At 47.0% G+C, this 23,817-nt stretch overlaps 1 protein-coding gene and 1 non-coding gene across 4 annotated transcripts in view; one reads left to right on the top strand and one right to left on the bottom strand.

Annotated features, from left to right (window-relative positions):
• The window catches only part of Klhdc4 (kelch domain containing 4), a 32,804-nt gene extending 17,363 nt beyond the window's left edge, over window positions 1-15,441 (bottom strand). The window contains exons 1-5 of one of the 3 annotated variants that reach the window (XM_005073112.3): window positions 15,276-15,441; window positions 12,798-12,889; window positions 9,571-9,649; window positions 8,516-8,614; window positions 1,947-2,083 (exon numbers count right to left, since the gene is read on the bottom strand). In XM_005073112.3, the coding sequence (XP_005073169.1) occupies window positions 1,947-2,083; window positions 8,516-8,614; window positions 9,571-9,649; window positions 12,798-12,889; window positions 15,276-15,374 (506 nt within the window). In that variant the 5' untranslated portion in view covers window positions 15,375-15,441. Of the gene's footprint in view, window positions 1-1,946; window positions 2,084-8,515; window positions 8,615-9,565; window positions 9,650-12,797; window positions 12,890-15,275 lie in introns of those variants that run through there. The other 2 variants (XM_013115718.3, XM_021229000.2) reach the window with 2 other exon arrangements.
• A 5,927-nt stretch (window positions 15,442-21,368) lies between these two features.
• Window positions 21,369-21,475, top strand: LOC121136663. The gene has a single exon (XR_005873707.1). It is a non-coding gene; the product is annotated as a U6 spliceosomal RNA (small nuclear RNA).
• Window positions 21,476-23,817: the final 2,342 nt, after the last annotated feature.

The following is a 23,817-nucleotide window of genomic DNA, read 5'->3' as shown; positions in this document are numbered from 1 at the left end:
AGAGACCAAGGAGATAGCTCAGTGAGAAAGAGAACTTGCTGTGCAAGCACAAGGACCTGCATTTAACCCTCCAACACCCATGAAAAGAGAGAGAGTGGCCACATAAGTTTGTAAACCAAGTTGTGTGGGAGGTAGGGGCAGGAGAATGGCTTGGAAATGTTGGCAGACAACTTAGCTCCAGGTTCAGTGAGAGACCCCATCTCAAAAGAACTAAAGTAAAAGAGAATAGAGCAGGACACTCAAAATACTCCTCTGGCCTGCGTGTGTATACACACACACACCCCAAGACCCAACATATTAAACACACCGAGATCAGAGGGTAACCTCAGATCCATCTCATATCCAAATAGAGGATTCCATCTGAACTGACTGGTGTCTGGGTGCCTCCCTGCATAGTGCAGACCCAACACTGTGGCAAGTCTCCCCTGGCTAACTGCCATCCTAGACTAGGTGCCATGCACTCCTGTTGGACAAATCCTCCACAGTTCTGGAAGGCTCATTCCAAGCACCACCAAGGCCAGAATCAGAAACACTGACTCTGTACTGTGACTGGCTTCTAGATCTTTCTATCAAGTCAGACAAGAAAACTGCTCACTCAATAAGACTGTCACAGCTGTGGTGTCTGTCACAGTCATGAGGTCAGGGGGGCGGCCAGAACATGGGAAAGTCCCAAAGCAGGCATGGTGACCCATGACTTTAATCCCGGTAGAGGTAATGAGTCCAAGGCTAGCCTGGTCTACAAAGAAAATTCCAGTCTAGCCAGAGCTGCCAGAAGGATCTAGCCAGATCCTTCAGGAAAGAAAAAGGAATGGGGAAGAAAAGCCCTGAAACACTCCAAACCAAAAGGGTGTAAGGCTTTGGAGCCTGTCCTGGCACTCGGCTGTATAGACCAGGCTGGCCTGGAACTGACAGTGCTCTGCCTGCCTCTGTCTCCTGAGTGCGGGTTAAAGGCATGCGCCACCACCACCTAGCAACAATGTACATTTCACTTAGGCACTTAGGACTTTGGGCTTCCTAAGGGGGCCAAGAATGACTTGTGAAACATGCATTACACCTGGTTGTGAGACAAATTTCTCAAAGCACATTCCACTGGGTCTTTATCAGCACTCTCTCCCCTGATAATGCCAGAGGCCATGCTGAGTCTGAAACTGTTGGCAGAGAACTTGTCAAACAAACCAACAAAAAAAGGTGCAGCCGTAAAGCATATAAACAATCACCTTTCTACCTGCATGAGTCTGCAGATGAAACTGAGGGTGAAAAAAGGCAGTTAAGCCATGGGTAATGGTGTGTGGCTGTAATGCCTGCTCTCAGGAGATGCAGGCAAGAGGATCACGAGTTAAAGGCTCCTGAACATTCTCTCCAGTGACAGACACACCCCTTCCAGTGAGAGTCCTGGACTCTGGTTAACTGCTTTAACAGCAAAGAGGACAGTACCCTTACACTGTGGCACGCACATCCCTGGCAACAGGGCTTGGCAGCACCAAAGAAGATGGAATCAGTAAGTCTGCTGGCAACTGGCCATTCTGCCAGGCTCCTCTCTACAGCAATCCTTCCAGATACAGTAAGACAGACACACAGCAGAGGTTCCCAGCAGAGAGAATCAGGTAACAGCACAGCAAGCCTGGCTTCCTGGGAGTCATGAAGGTTCCTCCCTCCTCTGACCAGTTCTGCTATTTCTACAACTGTCTGACACAGGACCATCTCCTGGTCTTATAATGACAGATCCATCTGCAGCAGGCCTGAACCCACACTGGAGGAGCTGCATGGAAAGGGTGACTCAGGTCTAACACAAAGCTCGCTGCTCACCACCCCAGACAACACCTCCAGCAAAGTTCTTGCCCCACCATACAGGAAAGCACCCTATACCCTCCCTGCCTACCCACAACTCAAACTCAATCAAGAAGGCAAACTGAGGCCAGGGCTCAGGCTCCCATCCAGAATCTTACCGTATCTGTTCCCAGGTCTTGGTGGCCAAGTGCAGGACCCAGAGGTCCTTGTAATGGTAGAACTGCTCACCATCAGGAGATGCAAACTCTCCACCGAAGACCCACAGCTGCCCTCCACCCTGGGGTACCACCACAGCCTGTTAAAAGAAAGCAGACAGATTAGGTGAGCCATGGGACACCACAGATGGCCCCAGCATGACGAGAAGCATCAGCACCATCCACCCACAATCTCAGGGACTCCCTTAGCCATTGCCTCCTGCCTCCAAGGAGAAGGTTCTAGAACAAACTTCCCTAGGCATATTAATTACACTCAAAGTCCTAACACATCCATGTTTTCCTAGACTGCAAGACAGACATCTACTTACATTCAGACAATGTACTGTCCTGAGCAGTTACTACAACTTCATATGTTTTCAATGAGCAAATACCATTTGTTTATTAAATTACCACAAGGAAGCACTTCAGAGCTGTGTTTATTGTTAGTTATATGTATACGAGGTATATGCCTGTGTGAGAGTGTAGGATATAAACATGTGTGAGTTGTATGCACATGTGTATGTAAAGCATATGCACTTGTGTGATGAATATTCAGAGGTGGAAAGTATATGGACGTGTATCTGTGATGCATATGCCTGTGTGTGGATGTGAAGTATGTGGATACATATGTGAGGCATATACATCTATGTGAGGTGTATGCACATGTGTATGAGTATATGAGATGTATCCACATGTGTATGAGGTGTGTGTAAGACATGCACATGTGTGTGTGAGTGAGTTATATGCAACTGTGTGAGGAATATACACAAGGGTGTATGTAAGGTGTATGCACATATATGTGAATGTGTAAGGTATATGTACAGGTGTACGAGGTGTATACACATGTGGAGATGCACTTGCCTGTGTGTGGGTGCAGAGGCAGAACCAGGGTGCTGAGTGTCCTGTCTATTGGTCTCTACCTTAGTCTCCGTAAGACAGGGTCTTTCACTGAGCCTGGAGATGGGCTTGCGTAACAAGTTCCAGTGATCCTCCCGTCTCTGTCCCTGACAACACTGGAGTTACAAGTACATATGCAACCACACCCATACTTTTACATGGATGCTCGGATCCTAACTCAAGTCTTCATGTTTGTGCAACAAGAGAGCATTCTTACCCTCAGAGTCATTTCCCCAGTCTGTTTCTGTCCACTCAACCCACTCCTAGGTTCTACCACACATCTAAAAGTGCTTCACAAGAAAGCAAATCACATGACATGAAGTGTTTGCAGAACGTTAATGTTTATTTTTAAAGATCTAACGGTTGTTTGTCTACAAAACTCACTTTTTAAAAATAAAAATGAAACCTCACGTAGCCCAAGCTAGCTTCAAACTCATTATGTATCCAAGGATGGCCTTGAGCTTCTAATCCTCCTACCTCTACCTCCTGAATGCTGGGATGGGAGACATGCACACCTGCCCACCGCACCCCATACACCACTAAGATGCTAGTACATGGGTATTAGGCTTCCTGCCTCCCAACCTCTGAATAAACTGCTCTAACATGGTACCGTGTTAGCTACAGCAGCACAAATACCCAGTAAATACACAAATACACAGACAAAAGCCATGAAGGTAGGGCCTCTGCAGGAAGTTTACTGTCCCAACCAGTCCAGTTGGAGGACCCGTGGAGAGCAGAGCAATGCCACACAAGCACCTCAGCCCCAAAGTATCAAAGCTGAAGCTTCCACCACTGTTCATCACAGATTGCCAACCAAAAGAATGAAGCATGGGCCACAGCACCAAGGTCATGGGATGAGCTCCCCTGAAGACTCTGGGGCACAGCTCCTGGGACTGGGGTAACATCTCTGCAAAGAATGGACCCATCTATTGCCAGGCAGTGCTGTACACCTTTAATAACAGCACTTGGGAAGCAGAGGCAGGCTGATCTATCTCTATGAGTTCAAGAGCCAAGGCTACACAGTGAGACCCAGTCTCAAAAAGAAAAGAACAGACAGCCAGCTACTTAGCAGGTTCTTTTCTCAGGCCTGCAATCTGAGAACTCAAGACCAGAACAAGACCAAGGCTCGCATATGCAGGAAAGCACTGCCAGGTCCAGCTCTGCCTCCCTAAGGCGCAAACAGAACAGAGAGCAGAAGACAGCCTGAGAGGTTTCTTATTACCTTCTGAAGCAACCATTCCAGACGCATGTACTTGGAAGGTTTTACATTCAGTAACTGGGATTGGCCTCTAGGGAGTAGGGACAGACACATATCTTTAGAAGGTACATTTCTCCTGTAAGCATCCCTCCATTGTTGGCCCCATGCTCAAAGTCCTCCTCAAGTCAGAAACACTCTCAGGAATGTGAAACACATGTGGGTCCTCTGGAAGAACGGCTAGCACTCTTAACCACAGAGCCATTCCTCTAGCCCCATAGCATGACTCTTAAGGAAAGTACCTTAAGTAGCCACTAAGGAGGCTGGGCAGGGTGTTAGGATCTACCATATAAACCTAAGTCCTAACAAGAGAGGTGGGCTACCTAAGCACAGACAGTGAACTCCAGAACACGGGTCATCAGGGATACATCAGTGAGTTCATGGAAGACCTGAATGCTAGTCAGGCAATGCAGCTGGAGGACACAGTCTTTTTCACCATGCGATCACATGGGGACACAAGGTAACTCTCAATAGTCTGAATCACAAAGGCTTCATTGCAACAGAATAAGACTCAAGCAACAAAAAGATATCTGAAAACAATTCCAAAGTATTTATAGATTAAATAACTGCTAAATTCTGTACCCCACAGTTCAAATAACATATCCAAATACATCAGTATAATCTAGATTCATTCCAACCACATGAAAACACAAAGCACCAAGTGTGTGCAAGACAGAGCTGTAGCCACATCTAGAGGGGATTTGCAGCTTTAAATGCTTCTAGTAGCCAGGCGGTAGTAGTGGTGTACACCTGAAATCCCAGCACTTGGGTGACAGAGACAGGTGGATCTTTGAGTTCTGGTCTACAGAGCAAGTTACAGGACTGGCACCATCTCAAAAAACAAAAACAAACAAAAAAATGCTTCTAGTAAGAAGAAATAAGAGATAAGCCTCCATCAAAGGAGTAGAACAAGGGAAACCATCAAGTACTGAAATTACTGAAAAGAAAAAGCAGCTTTCTGTAGATGGCACAGCAGGTAAAGGTGCTTGTCACCAAACCTGATGCCCTGAGTTCAATCTCAGGAAGCCACATGCTGCAAGGAGAGTTGACTCCCCAAAAGCTGTCCGCAGACCTCCAAATGCGTGCCATGGTAAATACACACACACAACACACACACAATAAATAATGCAAAACAACTTTTTAAGTTAAAAAATACATATACAAGACTGGAAACGGCTCAGCAGTTAAGGGCACTGACTTCTCTTCCAGAGGATGCAGGTTCAATTCCTAGCACCCACAGGGCATCGCCCAACTGTCTGTAACTCCAGTTTCAGAGGATCTGACATCCTCACACAGACATACATGCAGGCAAAACACTAATGCACATGAAATATAAATAAAAAATTTTAAATACATATACAAATAGGAAAAAAACTATGAACTACACATTTAAAAAATATATAAAACAAAACAACCCAGGAACCCAAGCAACCAACTTTCTATTTGGGATTCAATGCTGACATGTTTAACCCTGTGGGACTTCTGCTGTTTCAAAACCATTCCTTAACAGCTTCAAAACTGATACATCTTTTCTTTTCTTCTTTTCAGTGAGTCACACTATACAGCCCTAATTGGCCTAGATGAAGCTGGTCTCAAGCTCAAAGATACACCTGCCCCCTGCCTTCTGAGTGCTGGAATTAAAGACACGCACCTAGCTAAGATTCATTTTTTGAAGATGTAAATATAGAAGAACTTGGTCACTTAGTGATCCAGTCCAAACAAAAGCTCAAGAGTTAGCAGGAGAGTTCAGGGGGCAAAAGTACTTAGTGCACAACTGATGGCCTGAATTCCATCCCAGAACACATAGCAGAAGGAGAGAACTGACTCCTGAGAGTTGTCCTCTGGTCTCCTACAAGTGCCATGCCATGCACTTGGCCACACACAGGAGGAGGTTGAGCTTACGGCCAAGGAGCACCATGAAACCAAACCCAGGGGTGTGTGCTTTCCACTTGCCATCTATACAAAACAACACCCCGGAAACTTTTAAGTGTGTACACATTATAAATAAACCATAATAGGCTAGAGATGACTAAGTTGGTAAAGTACTTGCTGTGCAAGCTTGAGGACCTGTGCTCAATCCCCTAGAACCCACATTAAAAAAAAAAGCAAGCTGGACATGATGGCCTGTGCTGGAATCCTAGTGCTGAGGAGGCAGACACCAGAGAATCCCTGGGGCTTGTAGGTCGTCCAGCCAATCAGCAAGTCCCAGGTTCAATAAGAAACCATCTCAATAAATAAATAAATAAGGATTAAGGAAATCACCAGATGTCAAACTCTGTCCTCCACACTACCTCCGTAGTGCTGGGATTAAAGGCATGCACCACCACACCAAGCTGCTGTTGAATACAGTCCAAGCACCCTGACTCAACTGAGTCCTACAACAGCCTCCCAAGTTAGAACAACCTCCTGGAATCAGAGCACAGGCCAAGGCTACTGTGTACTCAGGACAATCCCACCCACTCTCAAGAGACTAGGAGTCCTGGGCTGGACGGGCTGGAAGTCACTTCCCTGTCATTGTCTGCTGCCTCCATCTGTAACTGAAAGACATCAGGCAGCTTCACCTGTACCCTCACTACTGGACTTGGTTGGAAATGAACCCATCACCCCCCCCCCCAAAAAAGCATGCAAACTGGTGGCAACCACCTTTCCCTCTAGATCCAACAGAAGCAGAACATGGCCATGTGACCAGGTATAGGCTGGTACACACCTATATATAAGGTTTAGAGCAAGGATAGTCCTACCAACCTGCCCCGCCAGGATATGTGCCAACAGGTATTTGGGTTCACTTGTCACTGCACTGGAACACAGGGAAAAACCTTAAGTGTCAAAAAATCAAAACAAAACCAAGACCATTGGCACAAACACTCAGCATGTGTCAGATTCTGTATCCCATTTCATTCCAACACCACTAAAGCACAACACAACAAAGGTTTCTGGTATCAGCCTCACCCAGGCCCTAACCAAGCCAGATACCCTCAGGACCAAACAAGGCATAAAACAGGGAACTCCGTTGGGAAGGCCAAGTCTCACTGCAGCATCCCAGCACCCAGAGGGCACCCAGCAGACAAAGGAGGCTCTAACCAGGACCCAGGTGTCGTAGGTGGTGCTCTTTCACAGGCAATCACAGTGTAGACTAGTCTTTCCATCCATAACTCACTGCCGCACTGCCACCAATGAAAGCACAGCTGTCACTGCAGCCAACACAACTCGTCCTTCCTTACTCTCCATGAGTGTTGCAGTCTGTGTTCTCTTGCTGTGATGAAACAGAGAGCAAGCCAACCTGAAGGAAAGCTTACATTTTGTATTATACATCACTGAGGGCAGCCAGGGCAGGAACCTGGAGGCAGGAACTCAAGCAAGGGCCACTGAAGAATGCTGCTTACTGCTTTTCTCCCCGAGACTTGCTCAGCCTGCTTTCTTTCACCCGCCAGGACCACCTGCCCAGGACCAGCACCAGCCATAGTGAGCTGGGCTCTCCCACATCAATCATTAATCAAGAAAATGCCCCACAGATGTACCCACAGGATAATCTGATGGAGGCAATTCCTCAACTGAGGTTCCCTCTTTCCAAGTGACCCTAGCTTTTGGCAAGCCGACGAAAATCTACCAGCACAATGAAAAACGGAGCCGGGCAGTGGTGGTGCACACCTTTAATCCCAGCACTCGGGAGGCAGAGGCAGACGGATCTCTGTGAGTTCGAGACCAGCCTGGTCTACACAGCGAGTTCCAGGACAACCTCCAAAGCCACAGAGAAACCCTGTCTCGGGGGAAAAAAATGCTCCTGACTGTTACTTTGGGGGAAAACTGTCAAGTGAACAGACAGACCCAGCCTTCCCTCCTCTGTTCTTGATATCAAACCTCACAGGCAGCTGCCTGCAGTCTCCAGAGTCAACACAGAAGAGTTGTCCCTTGTGTCTACACCCATCCTTCTCCCGGGAAAAGAGAGCAAACTGTTCTGAGAAGGAACTGAGGTCTGGATGAAGACGAGGACTATACTGCAGAACTCAGGGAACACCTGACACTGGGGCACATGGGATGCCCTAAACCAATAGGTGCTGTTTTCCGCTGCCATAACATGCAGCACTACATTCAATCATCACATCATTTGGAGCCGGGGCTCGCTCCTTTCTCACAGGTAAAGAGACTAGTGCAATGAAACTCAGTAAGGTGTCCAGGGAAGATGGCAGAGGCCAGGCTGGTGGCTCCAGTTTCTCATTCCAGCATGCAGGAGGCTAAAGGCAGGAGGATGCCATGAGTCCAAGACTAGCCTGAGCCACAGAGTGAGATCCTGTCTCAAAGACCCAGAAGGATGTAGCAGGAGAGAAGCAGGAGGCGACCTGTCATCTGTAGATGACTCTGTGACAGTTAGCTGTGGCATTACCTGATGAGCACAGCGCCTTGGAGGTGGACCAGGGATGTCAACTTTCGTCCAGGTGTCCTTTCTGATACTGTAGATGTAGAGTTCATTATACATGAAGGTCTGCAGGAAGGAAGCGTTATCATCAAGGCCACAAAGACATGCAGACAGCAATGACAACAACAGCAGTGAGTATGCACCAGGAAGCTTACATACTAATCACACCAGTGCAGACAGGCCATGTGTAAGCCCAAGATTGTGTGCGAGGTCATGACAGATGCTCCTGGCTTGCCACAGGCTTAAGTCTCAATGAACTTATAAACAGGTAAAAATACTAAATGGAAGATGCAGTGTGCATGCCTAACCCATCAAACCTCCCGTCTCCTTCCAGCCCACCTTAACATGGGCTCAGAACAATAGCCTCAAAATGGCTGGTGGGCATCTAACACGCCACCTGGTTTTTAAAAAAGCACTGCCACATCACAAACAATGTTCTGACATGACAAACACAATGGCTGCATCAGTATCCTTTCAGCAGTCTAAATTTAAAGTTGACATGCAAAACCCTTACAATTTAGAGACCACATGTCATTATGCCAATTGATTCCTCAGGCCCCAAGAGCCTCTGCTGCATAGCAAGAGGCATCACTCTCTGAATTTAAGCCAGTTCTTAAGTGCATGAAAACACAGAGTAAGCTGGGGAAATGAAGACCTGGAGCTTGTCACAGGACACTGGAGGAGCCCACATTTTCAACTACTTTCCCTCCACACTCCAAAACTCAGCGGGTTTTGGCCCCACAGTTCACTAAGATGTTCTCTATTCAAAACACCCCTGTGCACACATATGGCCCGGTGGACTAGAAGAAACCAGGACCCCTGCAGCACTGAAGCTCCTGCTGCCGGTCCCTAAGGGATGCTGGTGACTGGCCAAGCACAGCCCACATCAGGCCTGACACTTAGAATGTGGGGAGTACAAGAGGGAAGTGACAGGACAGTGGCATGTTTCTATCACCAATCTAAATTTACTTCAAATGAGCACTGAAAGAGCTGGGAGAAAAAGAAAAACATATATACTTTACTTTTTGGCCATTGAAATATTCACCTCCGAAAAGGATTAATTCATCTTTCTCAGGATGAGCAGACAGGGAAGCATTTAACCTGCAAGACAAAAGCCACAGAGGAGCAACATCAGAGAACATGACACCAGGCTAAGCACACTCCCCTTCTCTTCCTCGACCTCCCCAGAGAAGCACGCTGCCACCTCCAGCCCATATATGTGTGTGTATACATGAATTAAATCACAACCAAAACTCTACCAAGTCCAAGGTTAGTGAGATGATTCCATAGATAATGGCTCTTGCAGCTAAACCTAATGCCCTGAGCTCCATTCCTGGTATAACCCACATACCCACATGATAGGTAGGGAAGGACTAATTCTCACAAGCTGTCCTATCACCTCTACATGTATACAGTGATATATGTGTATGTACATACTTACACAAATAAGTAAAATAACAAAAATCCAAGTTTGCTACTGAAATATTTCAGTATGTAGCCCAATACCATCTACAGAAATCATCAACACTCCCTACTTACTCACACAGGATAACAGAACAGCTGTGGGGAATGTGTGTACATCTGAGTATTGAAGTGGAAAGCTGGAGCAAATGCAGTGGCCATAGGAGCAACACTGCAGAAGCCCAGCTCTCAGACTCCTGCAGTGATGTGCCCCAGCATGTGACACAACATTCACTCTAGAAGATGCTTCTCAGAAGAAAAAATGGGTATTAAGGTCAAGTTGTGCCTGGGGAATCAGAACCAGCTGGGGGATTTACTATGCACAGATCATTCAAGGAAGAAACCAGCATTGAAAATGCAGCTGCACAGAGCAGCTGACAGTCCCTCAAAAGCGAGATCCAGAATTATGACATGGATCTGAAGTGCCACTGCAGGCTGGACTGTGTGGACCAGTCAAATGTGACACAGAGCAATATGTGGCCTAGACAGTGCTAGGAAGAAATGGGGTTCTGCGTCACACTATGCTGTAGAAGAGCCTCTGAGACACAGAGTGAAGGAAGCCTGGCCCCAAACACAAATGCCACACTACTCTCTGTGTGAGAAATCTCTACACAGGCAGATGCACAGTAACAGGAGCAAGCTGGCTCTTAGCAGGGAACAAGGAGCAAGTGCTTCATGGAGACAGAACATTTTAAAGCTGGAGAGTGTAGGAAACTGCACAGCACAGCAGTGTAAACATAAGCAATCCCACTGAACTCAGGTCACATGTATAAGACTGGGGATGTGGGGAGCATAATCAGAATCAAATGCATCTATGACATGGTCCAAGAAGACGCTAAATAATAATATAAAGAACAGTGTCCCAAACTCCTGTCACTCCAAATCGTCTCATCGAGCATGTAAATGTCCTGAGCTGCAAGCACCAACCACACAGACCTTACACAACCCAGTGCCAGGTCCTTTCTTGCTATTAAGCCACCTGGACCTACATACTTTCTTGTTATGGTTTGGACATAAAAATTTCCCAAAGGCTCAGAGGCTAAGGCTTGCTCCCCATCAGGTAGCCCTACTGAGAGGTAATGGATGGGGAAGAGGCTGACGCATTAGCCACTGCTGGAGGAGTAAATCACTGTGTGGACTTGTGAAGATGCATCTTTCCTGAACCCTTCTTCTATCCTGTTCCCTGTTTCATGAGGTGAGAAGCTTTGCTCCTTCACATCATTCTGTTCTGACTTTCCAAGGGGCCAAAACCATGAGCTCTGGTAACCCTCTCCTCCCTTAAGCTGACTCTCAGACATTTTGTGAAAGCAAAAGAAAGCATCAGTAACATGGTTTTAAAACAAAACTGAGGGCTGGAGAGATGGCTCAGAGGTTAACAACACTGGCTGGCTGTTCTTCCAGAGGTCCTGAGTTCAATTCCCAGCACCCACACAGTGACTCACAACCATCTGTAATGGGATCTGGTGCCCTCTTCTGGCATGCAGGCATACATGCAGACAGAACACTGTATACATAATAAATAAATAAATCTTTACCAAAAGCAAACAAACAAACAAACAAAAAACAAGGTGGGAGGTCAGTAAACATTTAGGTCATCAAGGAAGATGTAATCTCACGACCTCAGTTCCTCCTCCCACCAGGAAGCATTCTCTGAGGGCATTTTAAACTATACCCTGACATTAAACCTAGCTTTGGGTTAATGTTGCTTCAGAAAAGTACCAAATCATCATCAAAAAATAAAAATCCTCATTCAGAGTGAAAAACGAACCATCTGCACTCAGAGAGGATTCCTGAGTGAAGGTGTCGGGCCTGCTTCAACCACCAGATGGTTTCAGCATACCAACTGAAAAGTAAAAGCTGGTCCCAGCACAATTTACCACCACCACTTCACTCCAGGGTTCAACACTGACTCCCCCCACACCCTAGACAGCTAAAGCCCATGTGTGAATCAGAGAGGTTCAGGCTCTAGAGCCATCACTGTATGTAATTATCACATCCCAAAGAGCTCCCCTTCATCTTGGGCTTCCACCCTGGCAAGTTATGGTAGGACAAGCTCAATCCCAGTCTGGAAAAATGAACCACTCACACATCAACTAACAAAATGGGGCAAGAGGCAGAGAGGCTTACATACTTTCCCTACCTGAACAATACGGCTTATTACACACTTTCCCCGCCTGAACAATACGGCTTATTACACCCTTCCCTTCCCCAAATAACAGTTCACGAAGGTACTGGTCCTTTCCTGATGATTCTGAGCTGAATAGTACAGACACGTATTAGAGAGCCACAAATCAAATTAAAAAGGACTCTGATGCTAGAAGGGGGAGGAAGCGATCCGATGGAGACCCAAATTGTTCATTCAGTATGAATTCTACAGAAGCCTTGGGACCTTTCTCATAAGTTATAAATTCACTTAGAATGGTAAGTTTAGAGTTTCTGTTTAATAAGCTTCCACATATAAATATAAAAGCATTAAGAACAGCAAAAATTTATGATGCTCTTCGATCCACATCTGTGACAAATTCTTAAAAAACTTGAGAACCAAAAGGTAGCTCACTGGGGCCATGCCTTTGTCACAATCTGTGGCAAGGGCAGAATAATGACAGACCCCATACCCCTGTAGAACAGGGGATGACAGCCAGCTCTTCCTAGCAATTGGGAAGCAGAGTTCTGAGGCCAGGCTGGTCTACAAAGAGAGTTCCAGAATAGCCAGGGCTACATGGAAACCTCATCTCAAAAACCCCTAGTTTCCCCCCCAAAAAAGGGAAAACAAAGTTTGCTCACTTACCGTGGGGTTGGCGGAGAACATGGCGTCTCTGTGACCTGGGTCTTTTTGGCATCCAGGGTCTGGAAATGGGCTATGAGGGCCTCCAGGTCTTCCTAAAGATCCAAAAGTAGCTACATGTGAGACTCTGTCTAACCTGTCTTAGAGTCAAAGGCATAGCCAGCTTTTGTTCTATTGGTCTGACTAGACTGGGGTCCAATCCAATCCTAACATGGATCTGAAAATACACAGAACTTGACACATTCAGGAAATACTTGTTGTGATACCAATGGCAGCTTTCTGTAGGTGCAGATGCATGCACTGTCTCTATCAGCCAAGGGCTTTCTATGAAGGGAATCCCATTCTGACCACACTACCTTCAATGGCCTCTGACAACCTGTTTGTGCGACAGCCCACCTTGCTGTCCACACAGCCATGCCTGGAATTTCTCTTGCTTACTTGTTTTCAGATTCTACTTCCATCCCCAAGATAACACATGCACTCCAGAAGAACAGGACTTTTGTCCTTTAAAACAGTGCTGGAAGCCTGGCATTGGTGGCGTACGCCTTTAATTCCAGCACTCGGGAGGCAGAGGCAGGCAGATCTCTGTGAGTTTAAGACCAGACTAGTCTACAAGAGCTAGTTCCAGGTCAGCCTCCAAAACCACAGAGAAACCCAGTCTCGAAGAAAAACAAACAGTGCTGGAATGATGGGGCTCAGTGGTGACCTGTAGTCCTCCACTCACTAGCCACTATTTCCCAGCTGTGACAGTCGACCTAGACAGTAAGGTAACAGTTCACAAGCATGCTGGCCAGCACTGAAACCAAGCCTGCCTTCCCACACACATCCAGCGCCCACTCCTCTGCATTTCCCAAGTTGTCCCAGCTTGCTTCCCATTGCTGTGATCACAAGCAACTTGAGGAGGGAAGAGTTTATTGCATTGTATTCCATCGTGAATGAAGTCAGATCAGGACTCAAGGCAGGAAATGAAGCAGAGACTTTGAAGGAGAGCTACTTACCTACCCCGCCCCCATACCTAGACAGAGGACCACCTGGCTAGGTACAAAACTGCCCTCAGTGTAGACCCTTCTACATCAATTACTAAGCAAGACAATACCCCCACAGACTTGACAAGCCAACTTTTAAATGTACTATTTTACACGTGTAGGCGTTTGGCCTGAATGTCTGTGCACCATGTCCAAAAACTCGGGTGCACAGAATCAAGCCAGGGTCCTCTAAGAGCAGCAAATGCCCTTAACAGCCAAGCCACTCTCCAGCCCCATACAGGCCAATGACATGGATCTATTTTCTCAACTGAGGTTCTCTCCTGCCAGGTTAGGATGGGAGCCCAGGAAATCCTGTGACAGAAAAACTACTGGGCACACCCTGGACTTCACAGCGTCCCAAGTGAGAAAGACCTAAGACAAGAGCAAGCGAGGCTCTTAGCCCGAAGTTCAGAGCGGATCAATCTACACTTCCTGGGATAATGGGAAATATAATAGTGGGGGCCACCACCAACTGTTCGGTAATACCCCATAGTTACAGCGACTTGTTTGGTTACTTAATCCTACTTGTGCCGCGGAGCCGTGGTGCCACACGGTTTTAGTCCCAACACTCAGAGGACGGAGGCAGGTGAATCTGTAAGTTCAAGGCTAGCCTGCTCTACAGAGAGAGTTCCAGGACAACCAGGGCTACACAGAGAAACTATTGTCTCGAAAAAATATTTAAAATTCTACTTGTGGCTCACTCCCTAAGGCTGCTGAAGGAATACCTGCTCTCCTTTGGAAAAACTAACAATAATAAGCACAGTGCCGTTAGGACTTTAGGCCGGGCGGTGGTGGTGCACGCCTTTAATCCCAGCACTCCAGAGGCAGAAGCAGGCAGATCTCTGAGTTCAAGGTCAGCCTGGTCTACAAAACGAGTTCCGGGACAGGCTCAAAAGCTACACAGAGAAATCCTGTCTCAAAAAAACAAAAAACCCAAAAGACTTTAGCCGGGCGGTGGTGGCGCACGCCTCTTTAATCCCAGCACTCGGGAGGCAGAGGCAGGCGGATCTCTGTGAGTTCGAGGCCGGGCTGGACCGACAGCCTCCAAAACAATACAGAGAAACCCTGTCTCGTAAAACCAAAAAAAAAAAAAAAAAAAAAAAAAAGAGAGAGAAAAAAAACCAAAAGACTTTAGTCACAGAACGCACACCTGAACAAAGTAGGAATCATTCAACTCTACTAAACCCCACCACGCTGCTTCCCTCTACCAGAACAGAAGGGAAGCAAGCAAAACCGAACGGCGTCCGGAACAGATCTGATCTTCAAAGGAAGAGTGGGAGAGAGCGACCGGGCAAACGAGGAGTACCGGTGCTGCGGAGAGGCACAGGAGAAACAGAGAGGCCCGAGGGTGCTGGGCGCGGCGCAGGCCCGCCACCCGCAGACCCCGCGGACAACTCCGGCTCCGGGTCTCGCTCCCGCGGTCCCAGGCCACGCCTCCCCTCCGAATCCCGCTCACCTCCTCCTTCCGAGAGCGCTTGGACACCTTCTTCTCCATCTTGGCGGCCGTCTTCTCCGCGCCGCGGCCCTTCTTCTCTTTCTTGCCCTTCTTGCCCATCACGCCGGTTCTGAAGCGGCACCAGGTGACCACGGAAGGAGCAAGCGGCGTTCTGTCCGGCCGGAAACCGGCGGCACGCTAAATAAAAGTCACTTCCTGTCCGTTTCTCTGGTGTTCCGTCAAGCAACCGACTCCAGGAATACTTTGGGTCCGCCAGCCGGTGTGTCCTGCCAGCCGATGCCTCTCAGGCCGCTTTAATACAAGTCTGCTCCAGCTGGGCGTTGGTGGCGCACGCCTTTAATCCCAGCACTTGGGTGGCAGAGACAGGCGGATCTCTGTGAGTTCGAGGCCGGGCTGGTCTACAGAGCTAGTTCCAGGACAGTCTCCAAAACAATACAGAGAACCCCTGTCTCGAAAAAAAAAAAAAAGACATGTCTGCTCCGGGTTACACTGACTATTGGGTAACTCTATACTAGACAGGAGCAAGTGGGATGGATTCTAGAGGTCTTATTCCCCACAGAAATTTCCACTCAGGGAATTCCTGACCCGAATTAAAGGCAGCCCTATTCCCTATTCCATGTAAACTGCGCCAGGCGCAGTCAGGCTCTCGAGGTACTGTCCTGAGCCAGAGAACAGTCTTTGCCCTTCCGCTAGCGTGGCTCCACTGGACCGACATGTCTCTCCATTGGGAGGCTCGAGGTGGTGATATCAATCTACCCTCCCAACGGTTTATGATATGGCAAATACGTGATAGGGAATTAATCTCCAGAATTTGACTCAAATGGCAGACTGGAAGACGGATCCTGAGGTTTAAAAGAGCAGAGTGAAAATGCTCATTGCCTAGAGGGTGTCATCTTTGGACTGTACTCAGGAATGGCGCAAAGTAAGGACAAGGGCAAGCAAACTATCGGCAAAGGGAACACAAATGAGTCTCCTCTGTGGGAATGCTGCCAAAGTACAGTGTAAGGAGAGATCTATGTATCTGTGACCACACCCAAACGGGCGTGGTCAGCCTTTAAAGAAACTGCCGCGGATCTGGCAACCACTTTTCACTGAGGCTGTGAGCAGGCGCCTCAGCTCCCAACTCACTCCAGATTTTTCCATAAACCTAGCTTTTGAGAAGAAAAGTTACTTTTGAGGAAAACAATGGTGTTGTGTTATTTTTCCCGAAGAGATACACAAACAACTTTTCACCCCAAATAGGACGTCAAAAGATAAAAGAAATGCGCTCGTTTTGGCAGCAGATAAACTAGAATTGGAGCGATACGGGGACCACGAAAGGGTGACACAGATGAAGGCCTCTCATGATCTCCAACATTGCCTGCAGATCACATGTGATGGCAGTGGGAGCAAAACAGAAAACAGTTACCTGATCTGAAAAAGACAGAAATATGACTTGAATTTCTAGACATTGTCATCTTTGTAGCAACAGACTATATCCTGCCCACTGCTCAGGGGAACAGCTAGGTCCCCTTATACTGTCACCTTAAAAATATCCCTAATCCTCCCTTTCTTTTCTGAGACTATTAGGTAACTTCCAAGCAGCAGTGCTGAGTACGTCACACAGCCCATGATGCATAACAGCGCTCCCTCTCAGGCCTGTGAAAGGGAAAGCGTATCCCCTGTGGAAGATTTAGAAGGATCTGGAAGCAGCTGGGATTAATGCTTTTATTATCTGGAAGAATCTTGAAGCTAAACTGGAAAGCTCGTGGATGATACATGTCACAGTGATTCACGGGAGGTTGAAATTTTCATTACCAGGAAAGAAATGGACTAGAAGCGCTGACGTGAGATCAGAATCCTAAAATAGGGGAAAGATTAAGTACCAAGACCTATTTTAGGGAAATTCATATTCTTGAAAATGTAATAGATTGTCTTAAATGTAATGTCACTTTTACACTCTTTTATGTACATGGCCAGGCGCCCTCTGCTGCCTTCAACTTGAATTTCAGAGGAGAAAAAAAAGTCCACTAACAATAGAGGACTTGAAGGAGAGGGTGCTGACTGCTAACCATCTTCACCACAAATAACCAATGTGACTGCAAGGGCTGAGTCACTTCATTTAACATTTACTGAAAGTTCTACAGGAAGGGTGAGAAATCATTCCAGGCCACAGGAGGCACGCCAGAGAGAAGGCTTTCTTTTATCCAGACGGGCAGAGATATGAAGGAGCCAGGTGCAATATGGGAATAAGAAAGTGGCCTGGTGGGGATAGAGAGATGGCTCAGCAGTTAAGAGCACAGACAGTCCCCCCTGGCGCCTACAACCTTCTGTAACGCCAGTCCAGGGGATCCGGCGCCCTCTCCTGGCTTCTTCAAGCACTGCACCTGTAGCACGTGGCACACAGGCAAAGCACTCACACACATGAAACAAGAATAAACCTTGGGAAAAAACAAACAAAGGGAGATGAAGAGATGGCTCAGAGGTTAAGAACACCAGCTGTTCTTCCAGAGGTCCTGAGTTCAATTCCCAACAATCGCATGGTGGCTCACAACCATCTGTAATGAGATCTGGTGCTCTTTTCTGATGTGTGAACATACATTCAGGCAGAATACTGCATACATAATAAATAAATAAATCTTTAAAAATAGATAGCCTGGGGCTGGAGAGATGGCTCAGAGGTTAAGAGCGCTGACTGTTCTTCCAGAGGTCCTGAGTTCAATTCCCGGCAACCACATGGTGGCTCACAACCACCTTGAATGAGATCTGGTGCCCTCCTCTGGCATGCAGGCAGAAGACTATACACAATAAATAAATATTATTTTTTAAAAGAATTCTTTGTTTTAAAAAACGGGCATTGGTGGTGCATGCCTTTAATCCCAGCACTCAAGAAGCAGAGGCAGGCAGATCTCTGTGAGTTCGAGGCCAGCCTGGTCTACAGAGCGAGTGCTAGAATAGCCTCCAAAGCTACACAGAGAAACCCTGTCTCAGAAACCCCCCAAAAAAGATAGATAGATAGATAGATAGATAGATAGATAGATAGATAGATAGATAGAGGTGGGAGGCGGTGGTGCGCACCTTTAATCCCAGCACTCAGGAGGCAAAGGCAGGTGGATCTTTAACTTAAAGGCCAGCCTGGTCTACAGAGAGAGTCCCAAAAGAGTCAGGGCTACACAGAGAAACCCTGTCTGAAAAAAACAGGAAGAAAGAAAGATGAAAGGATGGAAATAAAGAATAGAGAGAGATGAAAACAAACCCATGTAATAGATGCTGTATCTCGATTTCTAGTTGTTCGGAGTGGTGGGGTATAAATCCAGTTTTGCATCACACTGAAAGCTAATTTTTCCTCTGTAGGGCGTTATTTAATGACCTGCCATCTGGAGATCTTTTTGTTATCCCAGGGCCTTGTGCAAGCTAAGCAGGTGCTAGGCAAGTACTCTGCCACTAACCTACATCCCAGCCCTGGGGCATTGTCTTTTTGCTACTCATCTCTAATTCCTGGAAAATGCACTCTATTGCTTCTGGTCCTTTCCAATGCATCAGTGAGTTGGAGGGTGTTTAGTGTGCTCCTGGAGTGACTGATTCTGCCACTGAGTCCTGCAGCTGCCATGTGCAGCTGATGAATTAACTGATTCATCGGAAGCTCGTTGTTTAGACTTTCTATGGTAGTGGTTCTCAACCTTCCTGATGCTGCAACCCTTTAATACAGCTCCTCATGTTGTAACCCCCAACCATAAAATTATTTCCATTGCTATTTCATAACCATAATCTTGATACTGTTATGAATCGTAATATAAATATATGTGTTTTCTGATGGTCTTAGGTGATCCCTGTGAGAGGGTCATTGGACACCTTCCGAGAGGGTTGAGACCCACAGGTTAAGAACCACTGCTCTATGGCCTGATGTGTTGTTGTGACTTCTCCTATTTGTTTCAGTCAACCCCAGAGAGTGGAATATTATAATTTCCAACCATAGAAAAGATTTATACAGTTGTTCTTTGTAACCAGTAAACGACATGTGTTTAAAGTGTGCGCACGTGTCTCCACTGGAGCGGGGAAGGCTGGAAAACAGTCCTGCCTTCTGGGAGGACACACCAGATCAGGCTGGAGAATGGAGGCGAAGGAGCAAAGGATTCATGAGCCCTGGAATTCCAAATTCGAAATCCATGTGCAAGTGGGTCATCTCTTGTTTTTTAAAAGACTTATTTTTAGTTTCTACGTATGTGTGTACGCGTATGCATGTGCATGTGTATGCGGCTCTGAAGGAGGCTGGGGGGAGGACATGAGACATGCAGGAGCTGGAGTTACAGGTGGTTGTGAGCTCCAGACAGAGGTTGGAATGGAGCCTACATCTCTGCATGAACAGCTCACGCTCTTAACCTCAGAGCCATCTCTCTGACCCCAGGCAAGTCGTCTTTTTAATGGACGTTTTCAAACTTCTTGGCATAGAGCTTTCCATCTAAATAAAAGCATAAGACAACAAATAAATAAAAATGAAGAATTAAATATGCATTGGAATACATGTATCTGGTGAGGCCATTACACAGCTGCAAAGACACTCCTGCCCCCCAGGAACTTCCCTGCACCCTTCGCTAGTCACCCTACCCCAGTGCTCACTGGTAGGGACTGCTTCTCACCTTCAGAGTTTTTATAGAACCATAAAGTGGATGACTTTGGGGAGGCATTCAGGGGACTCTGACTTCTTCCACTGAACCCAACTCTTTTGAGAGTTGCATGTTTGCCTAAGAGTATTCTTGACATTATATACATGCATTCTCGTTTCCACCCCTCCCTCATCCTCTCCCTCCACCCTCTCATGATAGGAACCAAACTCAGGGCCTCTGGCCTGCTAGACAAGCACTCTACCCCTGAACCACAGCCAAGACTAGTGAATTCTTTATTGTGTGCTGTCAGACCGCACCTTATCTATTTGGTGCACCACTTGATGTGTATTGGAGCTGCTTCCAACTTGAGGGTATTATTAAAATCTCTGCTTTGAGCAATCTAGGTCTAACTCTTACAAATGTGCTTTCATTTCCCTCAAGTACATGCTTAGAAGCAGAGCCGCTATGCTAGGTCATACTCTGTGTGTGTGTGTGTGTGTGTGTGTGTGTGTGTGTGTGTGTGTGTGTAATCTTTAACTTCCCAGCCATTTTCCAGTGTTGACTGTACCATGTTACATCCCCAGCAGCAGTGGTGAACAGTCCTGCTGGTGCTAAGCCAGACATTTTCATCAAGTGCACACTGTTGTATCTCACCATGGTTTGTCTTTCTTAATGAGTGTGAATCCTGCTTGTTCTTCATTTTGAAATGGTGTTTTTAGTATGTAATTAAGACATACTAGTTTTTAATTTCGTAAAGTGTGGAAAAACCAAACTCTTTAAGTTATTTATGGACTACCCTCCCATCATGACCAATCTTCGAACTGGGGAGAACTTCCTGTTGGGGCTGAGCAGCATCTTCACTGTGGTTTAGCTCTGCCTAGTGATACTAGGACCCTCCTTCATTCTTATGTTGTTTGCTTATGTACTTTTTTCCAGCTGGCCATGGAATCCTGGGCCCAGCACATTCAGACAAATACTCCTACACTGAGCCACGTCCTCAGCCTCCTCGGAGCTTGCTGTGTTCCTGACTTCCTTATCAGCAGGTCCCACTGGCCAAGGCTTGGCAGGACACAAGATAAGGGGAGGAAGCAACAAAACCTAGAAGATAGCACAAACTACGGAGCAGCCAACACAGTTGAGCTCTGTATGGCAGAGCACACAGCAATGGGAGGAGGAGACGGAAGGAGGATAAGGGTTCGAGGTCATCATTAGCTACATAGAGAACTAGAGCCCATCCTGGGATGTATAAGAGGTGAGCATGGTTTTCAGCCCTCATTCACTGTACCCTGACTTCCACACTACCCTAAACTTCCAGGCCCTGTCATCGTGTTCCGGATTGTCCTGTTCTAACAGGAGTGTCATAGTTTCTCTCACTCCTATTTAAAATTGCATTTTCTTATATGGCAGTGTGTGTGCTGGCTGGTCTTATGTCAACTTGACACACAACCTAGAGTCATCTAAAAGGAGAGAACCTCAATTGAGAAAATGCCTTCATAAGATCCGGCTATGAGCGCTTGCTTTGGAAGCACATATACTAAAATTGGAACGATACAGAAAAGATTGGCATGGCCCCTGCGCAAGGATGACACGCAAATTCGTAAAGTGTTCCATAGTTAAAAAAAAAAAAAAAGATCCGGCTGTGAGGCATTTTCTTAACTAGTGATTGATGGGGGAGGGCCCAGTCCATTGTGGATGGTGCCATCCCTGGGCTGGTGGTCCTGGGTTCTATAAGAAAGCAGGCTGAGCTGGGTGGTAGTGGAGCACGCCTTTAATCCCAGCGCTCAGGAGGCAGAGGCAGGTGGATCTTTGTGAATCTGAAGCCAGCCTGGTCTACAGAGTGAGTTCCAAGACAGCCAGTGCTATACAGAGAAACCCTGTCTCAAAGAAGAAGAGGAGGAGGAGGAGGAGGAGAAGGAGGAGGAGGAGGAGGAGGAGGAGGAGGAGGAGGAGAAGAAGAAGAAGAAGAAGAAGAAGAAGAAGAAGAAGAAGAAGAAGAAGAAGAAGAAGAAGAAGAAGAAGAAGAAGAAGAAGAAGAAGAAGAAGAAGAAGAAGAAGAAGAAGAAGAAGAAGAAGAAGAAGAAGAAACTAGTGGTTTTTTAACACTAAGAAATTTAGTGTAGCCGGTTGGGAGGCAGAGGCAGGAGGGTATCTGTGAGTTCGAGGCCAGCCTGGTCTACAGAGCCAGTTCCAGGACAATACAGAGAAACCCTGCCTCAAAAAACCAAAAAAAAAAAAAAAGAAAGAAAGAAAAAAATTTAGTGTAAAAAGTAGACACAAGCCGGGCGTTGGTGGCGCACGCCTTTAATCCCAGCACTTGGGAGGCAGAGGCAGGTGGATCTCTCTGAGTTCGAGGCCAGCCTGGTCTACAAAGCGAGTTCCAGGAAAGCCTCCAAAACAATACAGAGAAACCCTGTCTCGAAAAAAAAAAACAACAACAAAAGTAGACACAAAGAACTTGTGTCTACTTCAAAATGTAAGTAGAGCCATCTTCGTGCCCCCAGACCAGTTCCAAGCAAGCTCACTGGCTCTGCCCCTCTGCTAAGCCTCCTTCCTGTCTTAGTTTTGTTGTCAACTGTGTGCGGCTCTGTCTTTGGAAATAGAAGCTCCCCAACCTGCATATGATGCTAAATAAAACAGTTGCTCACCTGATACACCCCCACCTGTGGCCAGGCCTGAGAGATATGCTCATAGTTCCTTTATGAGTTCTTTGAAAGTCTTTGTTTATGGTTTATTTGTGGCTCACTACCGTTTTACAAACAGGGAAGAATTGTATCCTGGAGGTACAGAGGTGAATAGAGAATGGGAAGGAGAGTCTTTTGGAAGACAGAAACAGTCTGTGGGTAAGTGTAACATCTTCTGAAGTATTCTCAGTGTAGTCAGAGGGAAAGCCAGGAGCGGGAAAGTTTCCTCTTCCTTGAAATCAGATGGCATTTACTCCTGACGAGTCTTTAAAACATCACCAACTCTCAAGCCGGCTTCCTGGTGCCTCTCGCGAGGAGTAGAGCTCCACTCTGATGCACCCCGCCTCTCTCGAGGAGTAGAGCTCCACTCTGATGCACCCCGCTCCTTCCTATCCCGACAGTTGCACCATCCACACACCCAGCCAAGAACAGGGGATGTGGCTAGCACCCTGCCCAGAAGGGAGCTTTCAGAACTGGCTTCCACGAAGGGCAAACATCTGGCCCCTCCAGTGGCCTTGATCGGAACCTTCGGACAATCAGCAAGGGGAGCTGGAAGTCTATTTTCGTAGTCCCACAGCTGGTACTCAGGGGCAGCTGCCAGGAGCTGTCAGCACGTGTGGTTGACTGTGGCATCAGGGCTACAGACTAGCTGACTCTGGAGGCAGGCAGGGAGAACGCGCCAGGTGCTCCAAACTGTGAAGGGAGAAGAGCTTAAGAACCTACTGTCAGAGCCACTGACACCTTCTATGCCTCTGACTTAGGCAGTATAGCCTTTGAAAAGCCAAGTTTATCACCAACAACAGGCTCACCTACCTCACTGCCTGCTTCCCTATGTCTCTAATGTCTGCATTCAGGGGGGCTGAGACTATTAGGGAAGACTTGGGGGGACACTACCCAGGAGGAAATATGACCCTACAGTTTCATCACATAGGAAACACTCCAGGTCACAGTTTCCCCACAATGGGCCCAACTGACAATAGTTTTTGTGTTCTGCTTTTAGGGTTTAAAAAAATTGTAGTACAATTACATCATTCCTCCCTTTCCTTTTCTCATCCCTGTCTCTCATCCCCATTTCACCTTCTTCCTTCTCAAACTCATGGCCTCTTTTTCTTTAATTGTAATTGTTACACGCATATATAAATGCATAAGCACAGCCTGTTTGGTCCCTAGGCAGACCTCCACTTCACTGTGTGACTGAAGATGATCAGTACTCCTGATCCTCCTGGCTCCATCGGGATTACTAGCATGTGCCACCATGCCCGGTTGTTACTACTATGA

This window comes from Mesocricetus auratus, unplaced genomic scaffold, assembly GCF_017639785.1.
Source record: "Mesocricetus auratus isolate SY011 unplaced genomic scaffold, BCM_Maur_2.0 Super-Scaffold_6723, whole genome shotgun sequence".
Lineage (NCBI taxonomy): Eukaryota > Metazoa > Chordata > Mammalia > Rodentia > Cricetidae > Mesocricetus > Mesocricetus auratus.
Note: the sequence above shows the minus strand (reverse complement) of the source record. Positions and strands in the feature narration are given on the sequence as shown.